The sequence below is a fragment of the Ceratotherium simum genome, chromosome 32 (assembly GCF_057802395.1).
Source record: "Ceratotherium simum simum isolate JZ-2026a chromosome 32, ASM5780239v1, whole genome shotgun sequence".
Taxonomy (NCBI): Eukaryota; Metazoa; Chordata; class Mammalia; order Perissodactyla; family Rhinocerotidae; genus Ceratotherium; species Ceratotherium simum.
This window is the reverse complement of record NC_141931.1, coordinates 14646092-14667674: the sequence shown is the minus strand read 5'-3', so window position 1 is coordinate 14667674 and position 21583 is coordinate 14646092. Positions and strand designations below refer to the sequence as shown.

The window sequence follows — 21583 nt, the reverse complement described above, 5'->3', positions numbered from 1 at the left end:
TTGTCCTTTATCATTAATTACTCTTATTTGAATACATAATGTAAAGCTTAAAAAGCTAAAGATTTTAGTTGTCCTGTGTGTGATACTGTATGTGTGTGAGAAGGATAGTTGTTTGGCTTTTGTTTGTTTAGGGACATGAATGAAAAAGTATAAGGTATTCTTAAGAATAGAATAAGAGTTTGGGCCTTCAGACTAGATTCCTCCTTTTTGAATATTTCCCCAACTCCTAATAGACTCTGATGAGCTTAAGAAGCTTGTACCTGAAACACGTTCAGAATTTTCTTTGACCCACTTCTACATGCCAATTTCCGAGAACAATCAGTCAAGCCACAGGAACGAATGATTATTTCCAAAGTTGACATCTTTGTTTATTGCCTTTTCTGAAGGATTGAAATCAATTTATTTGAGCAACCTGCCCTTGAGGTGAATGAACTAAATTTCAATTACGGAAATTACTAGCGCTTGCTTACAACTTTTTAAATTTCAATTTTGCATTTGACGTGCTCATCATTTTCAACACAGAAGATCTCCTGAATTCAGTTTGCAGGTAGCTGTAATTGTGTATCATTTAATTGAGCAGTGATATTAAACTGGAAACCAAATAGAGAAAGAATTGAAAATTGAAGCACATCAATGGAGTGATCCCTTTGCCTCCAGATTCAGCAATCTTTAATATCCGTCATAATACAAAATAAGAGAAAGCAGCTAGGATAGAGATGCAGAGAACTTGCTTAAATAATATGAAAATTAAAAAATATGTTCTCCAGAAATATGTGTGTCGTTTTGGCCACTCCATTCAGATGATCATTCCAAAGCATTTGGAAATAGCACCGGCTTGGGACACAAGGATACCTCTGTAATATTTTGGAATTGAATTTGCTATATTTCTCCTTAAATAGTGTCTAATTACAACACATCATAAAGTCATACGTGCAGTCATAGACCTCTAAATATTTATTTATTTAACCTACTGGTTAGTAATATTTTGAGAATCCATGAATGTTGTTTATTTTATTAAAATCATCATCATCCAAGAATGTTATAAAGTGTTTATTTGGCTAGTAACAAACTAGACGGTACAAATTTTGTTAAACATGAAATGGTGTCTTAACGTCTACAACAGCACTGGAAAGGAAAGTTTTAAAAAGGACATAATATAACTAAATCATTGTTGAAATATGTAAGTAATATTGTGGAAATAAACATGTATGCCTAAATAAAGGGAGTGAGTGAGGTTTCAGGGTGTAAATCATGTTATGATTTTATGTTGTCAAGATTGACAACTTATGACCTACAAGTCAAAGATAATTTTATTTCCAAGGGCTCTTATTGAATAAAACAAGTCCTTGGCTCTCTTCTTCCTTCCTGGGAAGGGCTGTCTTTTGCCTGCTGCCTCCTCAACAGGTTTTGGTTCTCTGGTCCACTTGGAAAGTGGCAGCTGAGGCCAACTCACAGCCTTGTCCTTCCCTTCCCTATGGCACAGACACAAAAAGTGAGGCTGAACCTTGGCATCCTGCTTATAAAAAACTACTAATCCCAGAAGTAGAACTGGTTGCTTTTGCTTGGATAGATGGAGGAAAGGATAGAGGGAGAAAGGGAGGGAGGGAGGAAGGGAGGAAATGATGGATGGGTGAATGGATGGATGGATGGATGGAATTACACATGGGATTTGAAGAAACATTCAAGACTTCCCTACTTGTCTCAAGTACATATTTTTGCCACATTTTCTCCAAAGCAACGTTTAAAATTAGTCCCATTTTCCTATGAAAGTGATGTGTCATACTCTTTTAAAAATAAGAAAAAAAGCCAAGTGCACAAAACACAATAATACAAGCATACTTAAGAATGAAGCCAAATTTTTAAAAGTAACAAATGTCAAGGGCAAAAACAGAGTTTATATGGTGTCATGAATATGACAATATAATTTGCCTCAATCTACCTCATATAAAAAATGTAATAATATAATAGCTATATTAATTAAGTGCTTATTATGTGCTGGATACTCTCTTAAGCACTTAATATGTGTTCAATGTTTAATTCTCACAGCACTCTTCTGGGGTAGTTACTGCTATTGACCACATTGGAGAGATAAAGTAACCCATGACCAGAGAGATTAAGTAATTTATTATAACCTCATTTGACTTTTATTGGAGAAGTGGTCATTCCAATATCTGCAACACATTTTCAACAGCTTTAATTTTTCTTTTTTCCTCCTTCCTCTCTCTCCCTCCATCTTTTCCACCAAATATGGATTTAAGTACATATGATGGCAGACACTAACCTAAGCCCTAGTCCCAGAGAAGTGACAAGACAGATACAGCCTCTGCCCGTCTAGAGGCACAATGTTAATTCTTTAACCGTATTTAAGTTAATTTCCCTTTATTTGAAATTACCGGATTCTTTTCAGAATTCCTTGCCAGAGAAACTCACAACATGAAATAAGAGGAAATAGCAGTACTCAGTGTTAATTGAGAGGGTATTGATCACAGATTCAGAGTGCAGACTCTGAGGCCAAACTGCTTGTTTGAGCCCCAGTTCCATCTTAATAGTTTTACAGTCTTAGCCCATTTCTTAGTTTCCCTATGTCTTGGTATGTGCCTATAACTTCCCTATAGTATTCCCTATATCTATAAAGTGAGAATAATAATAATGCCTACGTCTTATGGTCATTGATTCGATACTTGTAAAGCAGTAGAAATATGCCTGGCACATTGTAAATGAATTTTTTTTATTGTGGTGAAATAAACATAAAATTTACCATCTTAACCGTTTTTAAGTGTACAGTTCAGCAGTATTATATACATTCTTAATGTTGTGCAACCATCGCCACCATCCATCTCCATAGCTCCTTTCATCTTGCAAAACTGCAACTCTACACCCACTAAACAATAATTCCTCATTCCCTCCTCCACCCAGTCCCTAGCAGCCACCATTCTACTTTCTGTCTCTATGATTTTGACTACTCAAAGTGTCTCACATAAGTGGAATCATACAGTATTTCTCTTATTGTAACAGGCTTATTTCACTTGGCACAATGTGTTCAAGTTTCATCCACGTTGTAACATATGTCAGAATTTCCTATCTTTTTAAGGCTAAATAATATTCAATTGTATGTTTATACATTTTGCTTATCGATTCATCTGTTGATGGGCATTGGGTTGCTTCCACGTTTTAGCTATTGTGAATAATGCTGCTATGACCATGGGTGTACAAGTATCTCTTCAAGACCCTGCTTTCAGTTATTTAAAGAATATGTCCAGAAGTGGAATTGCTGGATCATATGATAATTTTATTTTTAATTTTTTGAGGAACACCATGCTGTTTTCCATAGCAGCCATACCATTTTATGTTACCAACAACACTGCACAAGGGTTCCAATTTCTCCACATCCTTGCCAACTCTAGTTATTTTCTATTTTTTTGATAGTAGCCATCCTAATGGCTTTGAGGAGGTATCTCATTGTGGTTTTGATTTGTATTTCCCTATTGATCAGTGATGTTGAATATCATTTCATGTGCTTATTGGATATTTGTATGTCTTTGGAGAAATGTCTATTCAAGTCCTTTGCCCTGATTTTTGAATCAGATTTTCTTTTGGTTATTGAGTTTTAGGTGTTCTCTATGTGTTCTGGATATTAATCCCTTATCAGATATATGATTTGCAAATATTTTCTCCCGTTCTGTGGGTTACCTTTTTACCCTGGTGATATTGTGTTTCGATGCACAAAATATTTTAATTTTCATGAAGTTTAATATGTCTGTTTTTCTTTTCCTGCCTGTGCCTTTGGTGTCATATCCAAGAAATCATTGCCAAATCTACTGTTGTGAAGCTTTTGCCCTATGTTTTCTTCTAAGAGTTTTATCGTTTTAGGTCTTACGTTTATGTCTTTGATCCATTTTGAGTTAATTTTTGTTTATGGTATTAGGTAAGAGTCCAACTTTATTCTTTTGCATCTGGATATCCAGTTTTCCCAGCATCATTTATTGAAAAGACTATCCTTTCACCAATGAGTCATCTTGGCATCCTTGTCAAAAATCATTTGACCGTATAAGTGAGGGTTTATTTCTGGGCTCTCTATTCTATTCCATTGTTCTATAAGTCTGTCTTTATGCCAGTACACGCTCTTTTGATTACTACAGCTTTGCAGTAAGTTTTAAAATAAGGAAGTATGAGTTCCTCGGCTTTGTTTTTCTTTTCCAAGACTGTTTTGGCTATTTGGAGTCCCTTGATATTCCATATGAATTTTGAGGTGGGTATTTCTATTTCTGCAAAAAACATCATTGGGATTTTTATAGGGATTACGTTGAATCTGTGGATCACTTTGGGTAGTGTGGATATCTTAACAATACTAAGTCTTCCAGTTCATGAACATGAGATGTGTTTCCATTTATGGATGTCTTCTTTAATTTCTTTCACATCTTTTATAGTTTTCATTGTGTAAGTTTTTCACCTTCTTGGTTAAGTTAATTCCTAAGTATTTTATTCTTTTCGATGCTATTGTAAACAAAAATGTTTTTGTAATTTCCTTTTCAGATTGCTCAATATTACTGTATAGAAATGCAATTGGTTTTTGTGTGTTGACTTTATATCCTGCTATTGTGCTGAATTCATTTATTAGTTCTAACAGTTTTTTTGTGTGTGTAGAATCTTTAGGGTTTTCTACAAATAAGATCATATCATCTGCAAACCAAGATCAATTTACTTCTTCTTTTCTAATTTGGATGCCTTTTATTCATTTTTCTTGCTTCATTGCTATAGCTAGAACTTCCAGTACTATGTAGAATAGAAGTGACAACAGTGGGCATCTTTGTTCCTAATCTTAAAGGAAAAGCTTTCAGTCTTTCACCATTGAATATGACGTTCACTGTGGGTTCTTCATATTTGGTTTTTATTTTGTTGAGGTAGTTTCCTTATTTTCCTTGTTTCTTGAGTTTTTTTTTCTTTTTATCATGAAAAGGTGTTGAATTTTGTCAAATTTGTTTTCTATGTCAATTGAGATGATCATGTGGTTTTCTCCCTTCATTCTGTTAATGTAGTATATTACATTGATTGATTTTCATGTGTTGAAATATCCTTACATTCCAGGAATAAATCCCACTTGGACATGGTATATAATACTTTTAATATCAGCAGATTTCAGTTTGCTTGTATTTTGTTGAAGATTTTTGCATCAGTTTTCATAAGGGATAATGATTTGTAGTTTTCTTTTCTTTTAGTAACTTTGTCTGGCTTTGGGATGGGATAATGCAAGTCTCATAGAACTTAGGAAGTGGTCCCTTCTCGATTTTTTGGAAAAGTTTGAGAAGGATTGGTATTAATTCTTCTTTAAATGTTTGGAAGAATTTACCCGTGAAGCCATCAGTTCCAGGGCTTTTCTTTGTCAGGAAATTTTTGGTTACTGGTTATGTGTATTCTGATTTTCTATTTCTTCTTTACTCTTCATAAGTTTTGTGTTTCTAGGAATTCGTCCATTTCATCTAGATTATTTAATTTGTTGGCATACAATTGTTCATAGTACTCTCTTACAATCCTTTTTGTTTTTATAGAATTGATAGTAATGTCCCATTTTCATTTCTGATTTTAGCAATTGGAGTCTTTTCTCTTTGTTTCTTAGCTCATCTAGCTAAAAGTTTGTCAATTTTTTTGATCTTTTCAAAGAAGCAATTTGTGGTTTCATTAATTTTCTCTATTGTTTTTTTCTTCCCTATTTTGTTTATCTCTGCTCTAACAGTTTTTATTTTCTTCCTTCTGCTAACTTTGGGTTTAGTTTGTTCTTATTTTTCTAGTTCCTTAAGTTGTAAAGTAAGGTTGTTGATTGAGATCATTATTGTTTTTTCAATGTAAGTATTTACGGCTATAAATTTCCTCTTAACACTGCTTTTGCTGCATTCCATAAGTTTGGTATGTTGTGTTTTTGTTTTCATTCATCTCTAAGTATTTTACAATTTTCCTTTTGATTTCTTCTTTGATCCATTGGTTGTTTAAAAGTGTGTTAATTTTCATAAATTTGTGAATTTCCAGTTTTCTATTATTGATTTCTAACTCATCTCATTGTGGTTGGAGAAGATACTTTTAATGATATTTATTTTTTTAAATCCATAAAGACTTGATTTGTGGCCTAACATATGGTCTATCATAGAAAACCTTCTGTGTGCACTTGAAAAGAACGTGTATGCTATTGTTGTTCAGTAGAGTGTTTCATATGTCTGTTAGATATATTTGGCTTATTGTGTTAAGTTTTCTGTTTCCTTATTTATCATCTTTCTGGTTGTTCTATGCAATATTGAAAGTGGGATATTAAAATCTCTAACTATTATTATAAAACTATTTCTCCCTTCAATTCTGTCAGTTTTTGCTGCATGTATTTTGATATTTTGTCATTAGGTACATAAATGTTTATAATTTTTATATCTTCTTATTGTCTTGAATCTCTTATTAATATATAATATCCTTTTTTTTTTGTCTCTTGTAAGCTTTTTCGGTTGAATGTCTATTTTGTCTGATATTGGTATAGCTGCCCCTGCTCTCTTTTAGTTACTATTTACAAGGAACATCTTTTTCCATACTTTCACTTTCACTCTATTTGTGTCTTTGGATCAGAAGTGAGTGTCTTGTAGACAGCATATAGTTAGATCATGTGTTTTCATCTGTTCTGCTAATGTATGTCTTTTTTTTTTGTTAATTTTTTGTTTATTGTGGTAACATTGGCTTATAACATTGTATAAATTTCAGGTGTACATCACTATACTTCTATTTCTCCATGGATTACATCATGTTTTCATGTTCACCACCCAAATACTGATTACAATCCATCACCACACACATGTCCCCAATCATCTCTTTCCCCCTCTTCCCTCCCTTCTTCCCCTCTGGTAACCACCAATCCAATCTCTTGCCACCTTTGTCAAAGATTAGCTGTCCATAGATGTGTGGGTTTATTGCTGGGCTTTCGATTCTATTCCATTGATCTGTGTGTCTGTTTTTGTGCCAGTACCATGCTGTTTTGGTTACTATAGCTTTGTAGTATAACCTGAAATCAGGGAGTGTGATACCTCTAGCTTTGTTCTTTTTTCTCAGGATTCTTTTAGCAATTCAGGGTGTTTTGTTGTTCCATATAAATTTTAGGATTCTATTTTCTATTTCTATGAAGAATGTTGTTGGAACTTTGATAGGGATTGCATTGAATCTATAGATTGCTTTAGGAAGTATGGACATCTTAACTATGTTAATTCCTCCAATCCAAGAGCACGGAATATCTTTCCATTTCTTTGTGTCTTCAATTTCTGTCAGCGATGTTTTATAGTTTTCAATGTACAGATCTTTCACCTCTTTGGTTAAGTTTATTCCTAGGTATTTCATTCTTTTTGTTGCAATTGTAAATGGGATGGTATTCTTAATTTCTCATTCTGCTACTTCGTTGTTAGTGTATAGAAATGCAACTGATTTTTGTATGTTGATTTTGTATCCTGCAACTTTACTGTATTGGTTTATTACTTCTAAAAGTTTTTTGGTGGATTCTTTAGGGTTTTCTATATATAAAATCATGTTGTCATAGTGACAGTTTCACTTCTTCCTTTCCAATTTGGATCCCTTTTATTTCTTTCTCTTGCCTGATTGCTCTGGCTAGGACTTCCAATACTATGTTAAATAGGAGTGGTGACAGTGGGCATCCTTGTCTGGTTCCTGTTCTTAGAGGGATAGCTTTCAGTTTTTCACCATTGAGGATGATATTAGCTGTGGGTTTCTCATATATGGTCTTTATTATGTTGAGGTACTTTCCTTCTATACCCATTTTATTCAGAGTTTTTATCATAAATGGATGCTGTATCTTGTCAAATGCCTTCTCTGCATCTATTGAGATGATCATGTGATTTTTATTCCTCATTTTATTAATGTGGTGTATCATGTTGATTGATTTGCGAATGTTAAACCATCCCTGCATACCTGGAATAAATCCCACTTGATCATGGTGTATAATCTTTTTAACGTATTGTTGTATGCGATTTGCTAGTATTTTGTTGAGGATTTTCGCATCGCTGTTCATCAGTAATATTGACCTGTAATTTTCTTTTTTTTCTGTTGTCCTTGTCTGGTTTTGGTATCAGGGTAATGTCGGCTTCATAGAATGAGTTAGGGAGCTTCCCCGCCTCCTCAGTTTTTTGGAAGAGTTTGAGAAGAATAGGTATTAAGTCTTCTTTGAATGTTTGGTAGAATTCACCAGGGAAGCCGTCTGGTCCTGGACTTTTATTTTTGGGGAGGTTTGTGATTACCGTTTCGATCTCCTTACTGGTGATTGGTCTATTCAAATTGTCTACTTCTTCTTGATCCAGTTTTGGAAGGTTGTATGATTCTAAGAATTTATCCATTTCTTCCAGATTGTCGAATTGGTTGGCATATAGCTTTTCATAGTATTCTCTTATAATATTTTGTATTTCTGAGGTGTCTGTTGTAATTTCTCCTCTTTCATTTCTGATTTTACTTATTTGTGCCTTCTCTCTTTTTTTCTTGGTGAGTCTAGCTAAAGGTTTGCCAATTTTGTTGATCTTTTCAAAGAACCAGTTCTTGGTTTTATTAATTTTTTCTATTGTCTTTTTGGTCTCTATTTCATTTATTTCTGCTCTGATTTTTATTATTTCCCTTCTTCTACTGATTTTGGGCTTGGTTTGTTCTTCTTTTTCCAGTTCCTTTAGGTGCATTGTTAGACTGTTTATTTGAGATTTTTCTTGTTTGTTGAGATAGGCCTGTATTGCTATAAACTTCCCTCTTAGAACTGCTTTTGCTGTGTCCCATAAATTCTGGCATGTCGTATTTTCATTTTCATTTGTCTTCAGGTATTTTTTTATTTCTTCTTTGATTTCTTCATTGACCCAGTCGTTGTTCAGTAGCATTTTGTTTACTCTCCATGTATTTGTGGCTTTTCAGATGTTCTTCCTATAGTTGATTTCTAGTTTCATACCCTTGTGGTCAGAAAAGATGCTTGGTATTATTTCAATCTTCTTAAGCTTATGGAGACTTGTTTTGTGGCCTAATATGTGATCAGTCCTGGAGAATGTTCCACATGCATTTGAAAAGAACGTGTATTCTTCAGTTTTTGGATGGAATGCTCTGTATATATCTACTAGGTCCATCTGTTCTAGTGTATCATTTAAGGCCAATGTTTCTTTATTGATCTTCTGTTTGGATGATCTATCCGTTGGTGTAAGTGGAGTGTTAAAGTCCCCTACTATTATTGTGTTACTGTCTATTTCTGTTTTTATGTCTGTTAATAATTGCTTTATATAATTAGGTGCACCTACATTGGGTGCGTAGATATTTACAAGTGTTATATCCTGTTGTTGGATTGTTCCCTTGATCATTATGTAATGACCTTCTTTGTCTCTTTTCACAGTTTTTGGTTGAAAGTCTATTTTGTCTGATATGAGTACTGCTACCCCAGCTTTCTTTTCATTGCCATTTGCATGGAGTATCTTTTTCCGTCCCTTCACTTTCAGTTTGTGAGTGTCTTTAGGTCTGAAATGTGTCTCTTGTATGCAGCATATATATGGGTCTTGTTTTTTTTTATCCAATCACCCACACTATGCCTTTTAATTGGAGCATTTAGTCCATTGACATTTAAAGTAGCTATTGATAAGTATGTACTTACTGCCATTTTTAACTTCTGTTTTTCTCAGTGTTTTAGTAGTCCTTCTCTGTTCCTTTCTTCTTCTATACAGAATTGATGGTCTCTTTAGTTTGACCTCTGTCTGAAAGCTCTACTCTTTAACTCCCCTCCTCCCTCCTTTTATGTTTTTGATATCATATCTAACCTCTTTTTTGTGCATTTGTATCCATCACCCTCTTATCATGGAAATAGATAATTTTTCCTATTTGTGGTCTTCTCTTTTCCCCTTAATCAGTCCCTTTAACATTTCTTGTAGCACTGGTTTCTTGGTGACAAACTCCTTTAATTTTTGCTTGTCTGGGAAATTTTTTATCTCCCCTTCCATTTTGAATGGTAACCTTGCTGGGTAGAGTATTCTTGGCTGTAAGTTTTTCCCTTTTAGCACTTTAAATATATCATGCCATTCTCTTCTAGCCTGTAAGGTTTCTGCTGAGAAGTCAGCTGATAGCCTTATGGGGTTTCCTTTGTATGTAACTTGACTTTCTCTTGCGGCTTTTAGGATTCTCTCTTTATCTTTAATTCTGGACATTTTGATTATGATGTGTCTTGGTGTGGGCCTCTTTGGGTTTATCTTGTTTGGGGCTCTCTGTGCTTCCTGTACCTGGATGTCTGTTTCCTTCCTTAGGTTAGAGAAGTTTTCATCTATTATTTCTTGAAATAGATTCTCTGCCCCTTTGTCTCGCTCTTCTCCTTCCGGGACACCTATAACACGGATGTTAGTGTGCTTGATGTTGTCCCAGAGGTCCCTTAGACTGTCCTCACTCTTTTTAATTCTTTTCTCTTTTACCTGTTCAGCTTAGGTAATTTCTTCTAGTCTTTCGTCCAGCTCACAGATCCGTTCTTCTGTATCCTCTACTCTGCTTTTGAGTCCCTCTAGTGAATTTTTCATTTCCAGTATTGTATTCTTGATTTCTGATGGTTCTTTTTTATATCTTCCATTTCTTTGTTGACATTCTCACTGAGTTCATCTATTCTTCTCCCCAGATCAGTGAGCATCCTTAACACTCTTAGTTTGAAATCTCTGTTGGGTAGGTTGCTCATTTCTGTTTCACTTAGTTCCTTTTCTGGGGTTTTGTCCTGTTCCCTTACTTGGAATGTATTCCTTTGCCTCCTCATTTTGCCTCTTTCCCTGTGCTTGTGTCTGTGTATTAGGTAGGTCAGCTACATCTCCTGCTATTGGATAGGTGACCTTATGTAAGTGATGGCTTAGGAGGCCTGCCGTGTGCTTCCCTCAGTTCTCAGTGTTCCAGGGGTGACCCCTATGTGGGCTACATGTGTCCTTCTCTTGTAGCCTATTTGCTCTCCCTGTAGGCGCCCAGGTTGGCCCCGTTATGCCCCTGGCCAGCTGTTGTAATGCTCAGCTGCTTGTAGTTGTTGTGGGCCCTTCAGTCTCTTTATCAGGTGTGGGGAGCCCCAGCACATTTGGCTGCAAATTCTAATACCACATTTGTGTTGCAGTATTTCTTTTAAGTGAGTAGGCCCCCAGCGAGGCAGGTTGTTAGGTTCAGGACCTTACAATTGCTATAAGCCTCCAGCCTTTAGGTCTCTTGTCAGCTCTCTGAGAATTGCAGCTGGGTGGGGCTGGCCTCAGGCACGGGAGCTTCCAATTGCTTCAGGCTTTGGAAGGTAGGGCAAACCCCCTACGTGGGTCTTTGAGAAGCACAAGTCTTCTGCAGCTGACAAGCCCTGCCACCCACAGGTCCACACACACAGTCAACACAGTCCTGCCCCGTGTGCGCGCCCCGACCTCCCGAAGCGGACCCAGTCTCTCCACGGCGGGAGCCCCACACACTCCACCACTGCCCCACACTCTCCACCCGCTCCTTGTGCTTGCCCTGCCCCACTGAAGTCGGCTCAGTTGGCAGGCTGCAGAGAATCCAGTCACCAATCTATGCAGGCCCACACGTTGCCTGAGGGCTTGTTGTTGGGTGGGGCCAGTCTCTAGGGTGGGCTGCCTGCCCTGGCTGAGCTGAATTAAATCGGTGCTCTAGCGGGTGGGGCAGACCCTGGGCTAGCAGGCCTCAGGGAGAACTCCAATGGAGTCTGTGTCAACACGCCCACACCAGGCCACAACAATGGCCGCCGCCAATGTCCCAGTCCCTGGAGAGGTCTCACCCCTCACCGAGATGCACTCAGGGCCTATTAGGTGAGTCTCTTTTCACCACAGCACTGTGCACCTTTCTTTCTGGTGATTTTAGGGTGCTTCCTGAAACGGGTGAGTTTGCGCAGGGGCCCTTTAAGAGCCGGTTTTAGTTTCTTTGTGAACCGGGTTTTCTGGGGGTACTCCCCAATGTTTTAGTAGCAGACAAAGACAGATATTATGCCGCTGGTCTCGATTGTGCTGGGTCCACAAAATGCCCACAGCGGGGGCGCTCCCCGGCTCAGGGCCCCGCGCCTCCAGGGAGGCTGCGTACCTGTGCGCTGCTCCCGGCGGCCGTGAAGCTGGCGGCTTGTGAAGGCGGCCTTTTTCCTCTCCAGAAGGGAGTCTCTGCCTCTTCCACCTCAGTTAGGATTGTCCGTTGTTGCAGGAGTTCCTCTCATCCAGTTTTCAGTTCTGTCTCAGGGGTAATTTTTCCACGAGTAGTTGTAAATTGGCTGTGTCCACAGGAGGAGGTGAGTTCCGAGTCTGCCTACGCCGCCATCTTGACTTCGTTCTCCAGAATTTCTTTCTTGTTTCTTTTTAGGTTTTGTATCTCTTTATTTATATTTTCATTTTGTCACACATTGTTTTCTTGACTTTCTCCACATCTTCCTTTAGTTCTTTAAGCATCTTTAAGAGAGCTGTTTTAAAGTCTTTGTCTGGGATATATGCTGTCAGGTCTTTTTCAGGGGTAGTTTCTGTTGTTTTTTTTTTTTTCCTTTGAATGGTCCATACCATTCTGCCTTCTGAATTTTTCTTCAAAAGTGGACATTTGAATCTGATAACGTAGTAACTCTAGAAATCAGAATCTTCTGCTATGCCAGGGCTTACTGTTTTTGCTTATTGTTTTTGTGTTTTTGATTGTTGCAGGCTGTCTCTGTACTGAGGTTCAGCCTGAACTTTAAATTTAAGGTCTTCTTAAGTCTTTTCTGAGCCTTTCCCTGGGCATGCGCTGTCACTTTCTAATTTTCCTCCTATATGCTGTCATTTTTGAATATCCTACTCTTTGATATTTGGCTCCTAAAAGGCGAAAAAGAGAAAAATGAAGAAGGGAGGGATAAGAAGAGTTCTGGACCTTTAAATCCCTTGGCAGTCACTTGAGCCAAAGGGAGAGGGGCTTGCAAAAATAAGGGGAGGTGAAACAGCAATGGCTGCCTGCCTCTTTCTCTGCAGCTCTGTGATGAGAAGCACCAATCAGTGATCGGAACATAGATCCCCAATATTTGGAGAACCCGGTGCTTTTTGCCTACCATGGCTCCTGCAAACTGCTTCAGAAACATGTGCATAGCTGCCTGACATAGGACTGAGGGGTGTAGGATGGGTAGCTACTGTGTTAAGAGCTGAAATTATCCACAATTTACAGACCAAGGCTTCTCCTGGAAGTAGCAAGCCTTCAATAAACTCCAGAGTTCCAAACCAGTTACATTAGAAAGATTCTGCCAGTGCAATTGTTGTCTAGGTGGGGAGACAGATTCCTGATACTTCCTTCTCTGCCATCGTCCCGGAATCCTCTCTGTAAATGATTTTTTATATAATGAATTACTGTTTTTAAATTTTATAGTCTTTCACTAATGAATTTCTCTTATGTAAGGGAAAGCTTTAGGATTTTGTGCTTTACTAGATTTGGAGCAGGATTACTGAATACCAGCTATGGGTCTCAAATAAAGAGTAAACAAACAATAGCAACAACATTTAAAGGGTGGGTGGGAAGAATTAGGAGGTCATGTTTCTTTGCTTTATCTGGAATTCTGTTATTAGTATTGACCACACATTCTGATAGGCAGTAATGTTTGTTTTTTATAACGAAAATTTAAAATAGAAGAAATAAATCAGTACTTATTAAATGAGGTTTAATAGACAAAAAAATGTTTAAATCATAGAGGCAAAGTGTGAAAATAACAAAGACGTAAATTGGTAATGAAAGGATTAGGAATCACTGTTCTAGAATTGCTATGAGTTAAAGAATTTTCTAATGATTCAAAAATACTAATCGTATTATGCACTAAGATACAGTTACCTGCTGCACGTAATTTAAGATCTCCTCTAAATGCCCAAGTAGTCATCAAAGATTACAGAATTTTAGAACAAGAGAAGATTTTAGAGATTAGTTTTATTTGGTTGATTGACTTTGGGTTGAAATAGGTATTACTTTAGTAATTTAATTCCTCCATTTCCTACATCAATGAAAATGGGTATTACAATGGAAAACATCTCAGTAAAAGTTAGAGAAAATGATATTGGTCTGTGGCATACTGGAATATTTTCATATGATGTGTGTTCCCTTTAGACAGTGATAAAACTATTTGAGGGTCATTTAGCATCCATCTGTTAAACTTTTAAAGAGCATTTCAGTTTAAAACAGATTTTGAAAATTATTCTTTGAACTCCTGCACAGACTTTCTAAAATGCCTGTGTAGCCCACCAAAAGATGTCTGATACTCTTCAATTTAAAATTTCCAAAAGAAAGTGAGAGAGGAGCTTTCAAAAAGTAATCAATTTTTCCTTAGGTAACAGTGCCAGTGGTTTAATGAGAAAAATCACAGTTAAATTTATTATATAGTTAATTAGAGTTTTAGATTTTCCACAGTACTTTTAAAATAAAGGCTCTTAATTTTGTTTATTGAACTATAAATTAAAACACAATTATAAATGTATTTTTAATCATTAATAGTATGGATTTTTTATTGCCCAAATCAAGAGCACCTAACTTCTAAAATTGGTGCTATGGAAAAGAAAAGTTGCACAGGACGTAAAGAAGATCCAACAGTACTTTATTAAAAATATAAATATCCCATCTAATGAAAATGCAAACTTAAGTGTGCACACATGTATGTCCTGACAGCTGTGCTGTTCTTTCAGCTTCTACAGATGACAGTGCAGCCGAGAAGAAAGGGGGAACCCTTCATGCTGGTCTCATTGTTGGAATTCTCATCCTGGTCCTCATTATAGCAGCAGCCATTCTTGTGACAGTCTATATGTATCACCATCCAACATCAGCAGCCAGCATCTTCTTTATTGAGGTAAGTGTCAAGTGTAACACATAAAAACCATGCTCTCTGATGAACTGTATCCATTTGCTAACACCGCCTGTGTTTAATATTTAGCACATGATTTCTCTATTTTGCAGTTGCGAGCTGGCTGAGTTGACGCACGCACACACACGCACACATGCCCACACGTATTGATAGATTGTTTTCATATGGTAAGTTTAGTTACCTTATCTCAGGAGCTTTTAAGGAAATAAGCTATGTTTCCTTTTATACACCTACAGGAAGGTAGAAACCATACTTTTTTGTCCTATTATACTAAGTATGTTGACCAGCTGTTCTCCTGATCCTAGAAGGAAATGCAGTATGTACTGGAAGCTAAAGGACTTAGCTTAAATCAATTAATCAATAAATACTAATTGAATATTGGCTGGATACATGATACAATATGGTGGGCTTGCTCTCAAAATGCTCACAAACTATTTAGGAAAGATATAGCTTTCACTACAAATTACAACAATAAGGTAGTGGTGTGTGCCATCACCATTTTGTGTAATGTGTGTATATTTATATAATGTTTATATATAAATGCACACACACACGCACTCATGGAAACACACAGAGAGCACCGTGCTGCATTGGTGTTATGTTTTCATGTACAGAATGTGGATTTAAGTGCCAGTGCCCAGGAGCAATCAGGTGGAGGGCCAGGGGCTGTGTATAAAGGGCCATAGCCAAGCTCTCGTGTCCAGAAAGCCTGAAACTGGGAATCTGTGGGCCACAGGATAAACTCGATGTGACCAAGTCACATTCTATCCCCCAGATGATTGGGTTTCCTGGGCCTCCTGTATGTGCAGCTTTCACTCCAACATCTGAATGGGGCCACTGCTCTTCCAACACCAGAAAAATACTAGAGCAATAAAAGAAATATTCCCCCTCAAAGTTTCAAGTGTGAAGTTTAAATCTTTTCCAATTCATTGATTGGGTGATGTATGGAAAGATTGCTTAGAATTTTTTCACTTGTTGAGTGAGAAATTATAATGCCATTTAAACTACAAAGTTAAAATCACCTCTGTCCCTTGTAATAGAAAGAGGTGAATGCAAATCAATTAAGTAATTGCTCACAGTCCTGGCTCTCTACAGTCTGTAGAATAAAGTAGTCTCCTTGGGTCTTCATTCAAGTCCTTGGCAATCTGGATCTTGTCTATGATTTCAAGCTTTATCTCATTGCTCCCTAACCTGGAGTTGGCACTACCATCAAATTTCACTCTTTACTCTTCTCCATACACACCCCAAATTCTCCATGCCACCAAGACATTGCTCATTCTGTTTCCTCCACCAAGAAAGCCCTCCACTTCCACCTCCATTCTTAAATTTAGGATCCTTTGATGCCGTGTACCCCGTAAGCTTCCCTGGACCATCTCTCTGTTTGAACAGCTGGTCATAATCTTTCTTTCTCCACTGAAATTCTATCCATAGTAATACATCCATACCTTTCTCTGGCATTTTCTTTTCTGTTTTGCATTAGAGTTAAATATGTACGTGATTTATTCCACCTGCAGACTTATAAGTTCCTTAAGATTTGGATTAAATAAGTTAAGCTTCTTTCAAATAAGAGATATTCTATCAATATTTTCTTTAAAAAAGATAATAAATATCCTAGGACATTTCAGACTTCCACTAAAATTTCACATATGACGTATTTCAGAAATGACATCCTCATTTAAAATCATAATAACTGAGAAATTCCAAGGCACTGCATTTAGTTGGCAAGCTGCTGTTGAGCTTTGATAATGTGCTTGATTTTCATGGAAGAAAGTAGACAACTTTCCCGAGGTCATGAATGCATTCCTCAAAGAGCTAACAAGTGACAAGCTGTAAAGCTTCAGCAGCTCACCAGGCAACAGGCCGCTGCTGAAACCCCTCATGTGTTTAAACCTTTTAATACGCTCTATGGTTTATTTTCTGACATTGTGAACAAGAAGAGACTGTGAAATATCTAATGGTGATGGTATTAGTGGCAGATCGCACAGTGCAAAGAAGCTAGTTCACACCAGTTCACAGCAACCCCTGTAGGAATACAGAGTGAGACTAGAATAATGAAAGGTTTTTCTTTTGACATTTGCCTCTTTGAATCGGTCTCATTGTTTTATAATCAGAGTCTATATGTGCATGTGTGTGTATGTGTGTGTTGTGTGTGTTGGGGGGAATGTGGAGGTGGGTGTTTGTGTATATACACACATGTGTTTATACCCTCATAACATAAAGGAAGAGACTGAGGCTCAGAGTGGTGGAATGACTTCTCCAAGGTCAAAGAGCCATATTCTAGCAAGAACTCTCTCGTCTTTCCACACGCAAGTGAAGCAGAATCATTCTGCAGTTTCCTCAGCTTTTTTCCTCTGCCTTTTTCCTTCCCATTGAGTCAGTTATCAGTTTCTGCTTCAATCACTACCTCTCTGACACCATGCTGTCCTCATGCAGCTCCCAATGGCTGCTTGGTGGATGATTTTTGAAGATGATAATCATAACTTTACTATTATTAAAGCTGACTCATGTTTGCAAATTCAAAACACAGATCCAAAATGACTGCACAGTTAGTGACATGCCAGCTCTATGAATGTGAAAGTTGTGAATTACTAATTAAATTAGTGTGATTGGTGCATAAAAAGATTGAGTTTATCAGTACTGTATAAATTGCTTTTTATGTTCCATATTATTTTTTAATGAAAAATTAAAAAATGAAATCGATGTGCTTTTTTCCATTATGAAAGCACTGCCTGTTCATTATAGAAAATTTGTAGAAATGTAAAAGGAAGAAAAAGCAAAGTCATTTATAGTCCCAACATGCAGAAACATATAGTGCAGAAACAATCACTATTACTATTTTTTTCTTCTGGAGTTTATTTTCTTCTGGAATTTTCATATGCGTAATTTGATATTTGCCCATTTAGTATAGTAGTGATTTCACTGAAATGCAAATTGATTTTTTTAATCAAGTAACATTTTTCTATTTTATTACGAACTCTTTGTAAACATCATTTTGATGGCTATATATTATTCTATTGAACATTCATTCAGTAGCTTTATATCGATTGCCTCTTATGCTGTCAAGTGGTATTCAGAAATCACTGAGGGTCTAACATTGCCTAGAAGTAAAAAAGAACCTTATTCCACCCAATTTGACTGTGTGTTAGTTTCCTATTGCTGCTGTAACAAATTATTATAAACCTAGGAGCTTAAAACAACACACACTTATTATCTTATAGCTTTGGAGGTCAGAAGTCCAAAATTAGTCTCACTGGGCTAAAGTCAGGGTGTCAGCAGAGCTGGTTCCGTCTGGAGGCTTCAGGGGAGAAACATTTCCTTGCCATTTTCAGCTGCTAGAGGCTACTTGCATTTCTTGGCTCCTGGTGCCTTCTCATCATCCCAACATCTGCTCTGTTATCACATCTTCTACCACTAATTCTGAACCCCCTGCCTCCTCCTTGTAAGGCCTCTTGTGATTACTTTGGGCCCACATGGATAATCCAGGATAATATCCCCATCTCAAGGTCCTTAATTTAACCACATCTCCAAATCTGTTTTGCCATATAAGGTGGTGTTGACAGGTTTTGGTGATTAGGACATAGACATCTTTGGGAGGGATTATTCTGCCTGCCACAGACTGCATCAAATGTAAGATGCATCACACACTACCCATTACACTGTGACATGCCCTTGACCATAAAACACATCCCAATATCCGTGATGTTAAAATATGACCCAATGTGTATTTCACAATGAAATCCAGACTGCATTAAACACTTGTAGGAATTAGTTCTTGTGCTAGACACTGTGTACATTGTGATGAAATTTAATGACTTTGTCCTCGAGTGGATAGACCAGAGTTCATGAACCAATCTTGTACTGTGGAGCATTGGGGTTCTTCCCATTTTTTGCTATTTTAATTAATGCCATTATGGACATAATAAGGGTTACACCAAACATTTATTATATTCATTAGAGGAAATGATTTACGCTTATTGCCTCATTTAATCCTCATGAAGACCCTATGAGGTACTGAGATTATCTCCATGTCATAGATGAGGAAGGTGAGGCACAGAATATAAGTTACTTGCTCAACATCATGCATTTAGTCAGTGGTGGAGTCAGAATTTGAGCCCAGGCCCTCCAGAGGCCATAGCCTTAACCACTAGGCCATGCTGCCTCTCTTTGTGTAAAGAGGTTTTCTTTATGCACTGTATGTAGACATATAGGAAGATGTATATCAAAGGATGTACATTATGTCCTTACAATAGATTCTCAAAAGTAGAATCAAAGGAAAGAAAGAAGCAATTTAAAGGCTCTTAAGAAATACTGCCAAAATCATTGCCCAAAGACATACACCAATTTATGTAGCTGTTGTTGCTATTGCTCGTTTTGAGTGAAGATAATGAGACTGGTTATTATCTGTGTGTTTTGTTCTTGCAGAAAATATACACCAGTTATTATACATTTTGTGGACACAAGCACTCTTTCTCATACAAAGTATTTCCATAGATGTTAGCTTTTAAACTTCTTGTTTGCGGGAAGAAAATAGGGTAAAATGGGAATTAAAATCTAGAAATACGTCCTTATATGGAGTAAGGCAATAAAATGACTAAAATCAAGAAAAAAGTAGATAAGATTCTGGAGGCCTTGATGATAAAGCAAATCACTCCATACATTGTGTAATTAAACAATAATTGAATTGACTGTTTACACCCTGTGTCTTCATATACAGGATCAGGTACAAGAGTTCCATTCTCCTAAGGCATTCAGTCTTTACGCAATTGGGCAGAATAGTCTATTTTCATGAACTTGTCTTCTGTATTCCTCCATCATCCTCTTCAGATCTTATACCAAGCATTTTCTTTGACTTTTTACTAGATGGCTTTCATTTTGTGTTTACCCGTCTAGCTTTTCTCAGTAATTTTCAAAAAGATTCCTGATTTTATCCCAAATCCATCATATTATACAAACATGACTAACATGTTTTAAAATCTTTTTAAAAATTAGGTTCATTATCTTGAAACCAAATAGCAGAGAATAATTATTCAAATAAGCACATGTTCTTTAATTTTTAATAGATTTTGGTAAAACTATTATCTCTTTGGAAGAATTAAATATGCCTTAGGTTCTACATTAAATTTAATATTTGTTGAACATTTCTAGGCATAGATTTTGTGACTTATAATAAATTTCGTTGTTTCATGAATGCGGGTTACAGAGGTAAATGTTTGCGGTATTGAATACTATCACATATCACTATTTAAGTTTCTCAAGTAAGATACATAAAATGTAATCTAATTGAGGGTCAAGAAAATAATATTATGAAGTGGTAGTCATATGAAAAACACATTCCCGTAAAAGGATTCTATGTGAACTACAAATAAAATAATTTAGACTAGCAATCTTAATAAAGAAGTTCATGTTGAACACTGCCCTTGATTCTTCTTAGTATTTTAAACAACAGCTGGTATTTAGACATTTATGTGCAGATTTGATTATTCTATATTAATAAAAATGAAGATAAATGGATAAATATGATCCTAATGATAAAAATGATCAATACCTTGGAAAATAGATTCCATGAGTAAAATATTAGGGTTTTTTTTAATAATAAAAAAGTAAAAACTAAGAATACCTCATTCTACTGCTGATGCTGTAAAGTTTTATTGAAAACATTCTCAGAAAAAAATCGGTATAAAGTGCTCATTTAAAGACGATAGAGAAGATGGCAAAAACTGTAGGCACAATACCTCATGTTTGAGGAGGACATTAAGATAGTGCAATGGCAATAGAATTTTAAGTATAACCCTTAAATAGGTTATAATTCTTACCCTGAGGATTGGAGAAAAGACAGGGTAGAGAGCTGTGCTATCAACATGGTAGCCACTAGCCCTGGGTGGCTTTTGAGCACTTGAAACATGGCTAGTCTGGAGTGAGGTACATGTCAAATACACACCAGCTTTTGAAATTTGAGTACAAAAGAAGATTGTACAATAGCTCATTAATAAATTTTATATTAATTACATATTGAAATGAAAATATCTTAAGTATATTGGGTTAAATAAAATGTATTATTAAAATTTTTTTTAATGTGGCTACTAGATACTTCTAAAATTATGACTATGGCTTGCACTATTTCTATTGAATGATACTGGTTTATAGAGAAAATCTTGCAGAGAAGAGGGGATTAGAAAGAAAATCTATTTCTCTCCATATTTTTTGCAAGTAGAAAACCAAGTGATTTTCAGCAGAGGGAGGAGGAGGCGTTTAGAAGCTTGAGAGGGAGATGGCTGACAAAGCTGTCTGATATGTTGACCATTCATTCACTCATTTATTCAAATTTGTTGAGCTCCAGTGATGTGCCAGGTACCCAAGATACAGAAGTAAATAAGGTAGACAAGAGACAATCTTTGCCCTCATGGAGCTTACATTCTAGGGGGTGGAGACAGATGATAAACATGTTTTAAGTCAGGCATGAATTTCAAATTGAACATTTCATTTTGCAAAAGAGGCAGTCTCTATAAAATGCTTGAGGAAAATGTTACCTTTTTTGAGCAGTAAGATATTATTAGTCAAATAACCAAGAATTTAAGAGTTTGTGATGATCTTTGTGCCTGAACTTGCAATTTGGTAGTAAGTGAGATGATGATGAGGAGGAGGATGATGATGATGATGATGATAAAAAAAATCACCATCATCATTTTGTCATTTAAGACTTTTTATAGAGCTGTGGATATATAATGTAAAGAAAATTAAAATAAATAA

At 36.4% G+C, this 21583-nt stretch overlaps 1 protein-coding gene across 1 annotated transcript in view; it reads left to right on the top strand.

Annotated features, from left to right (window-relative positions):
• PLXDC2 (plexin domain containing 2) overlaps positions 1 to 21583 on the top strand; it is a 430861-nt gene that overhangs the window by 377986 nt on the left and 31292 nt on the right. The window contains exon 13 of the mRNA XM_004425310.3: positions 14661 to 14821. Coding sequence (XP_004425367.1) covers positions 14661 to 14821 — 161 coding nt within the window. The remainder of the gene's footprint in view (positions 1 to 14660; positions 14822 to 21583) is intronic.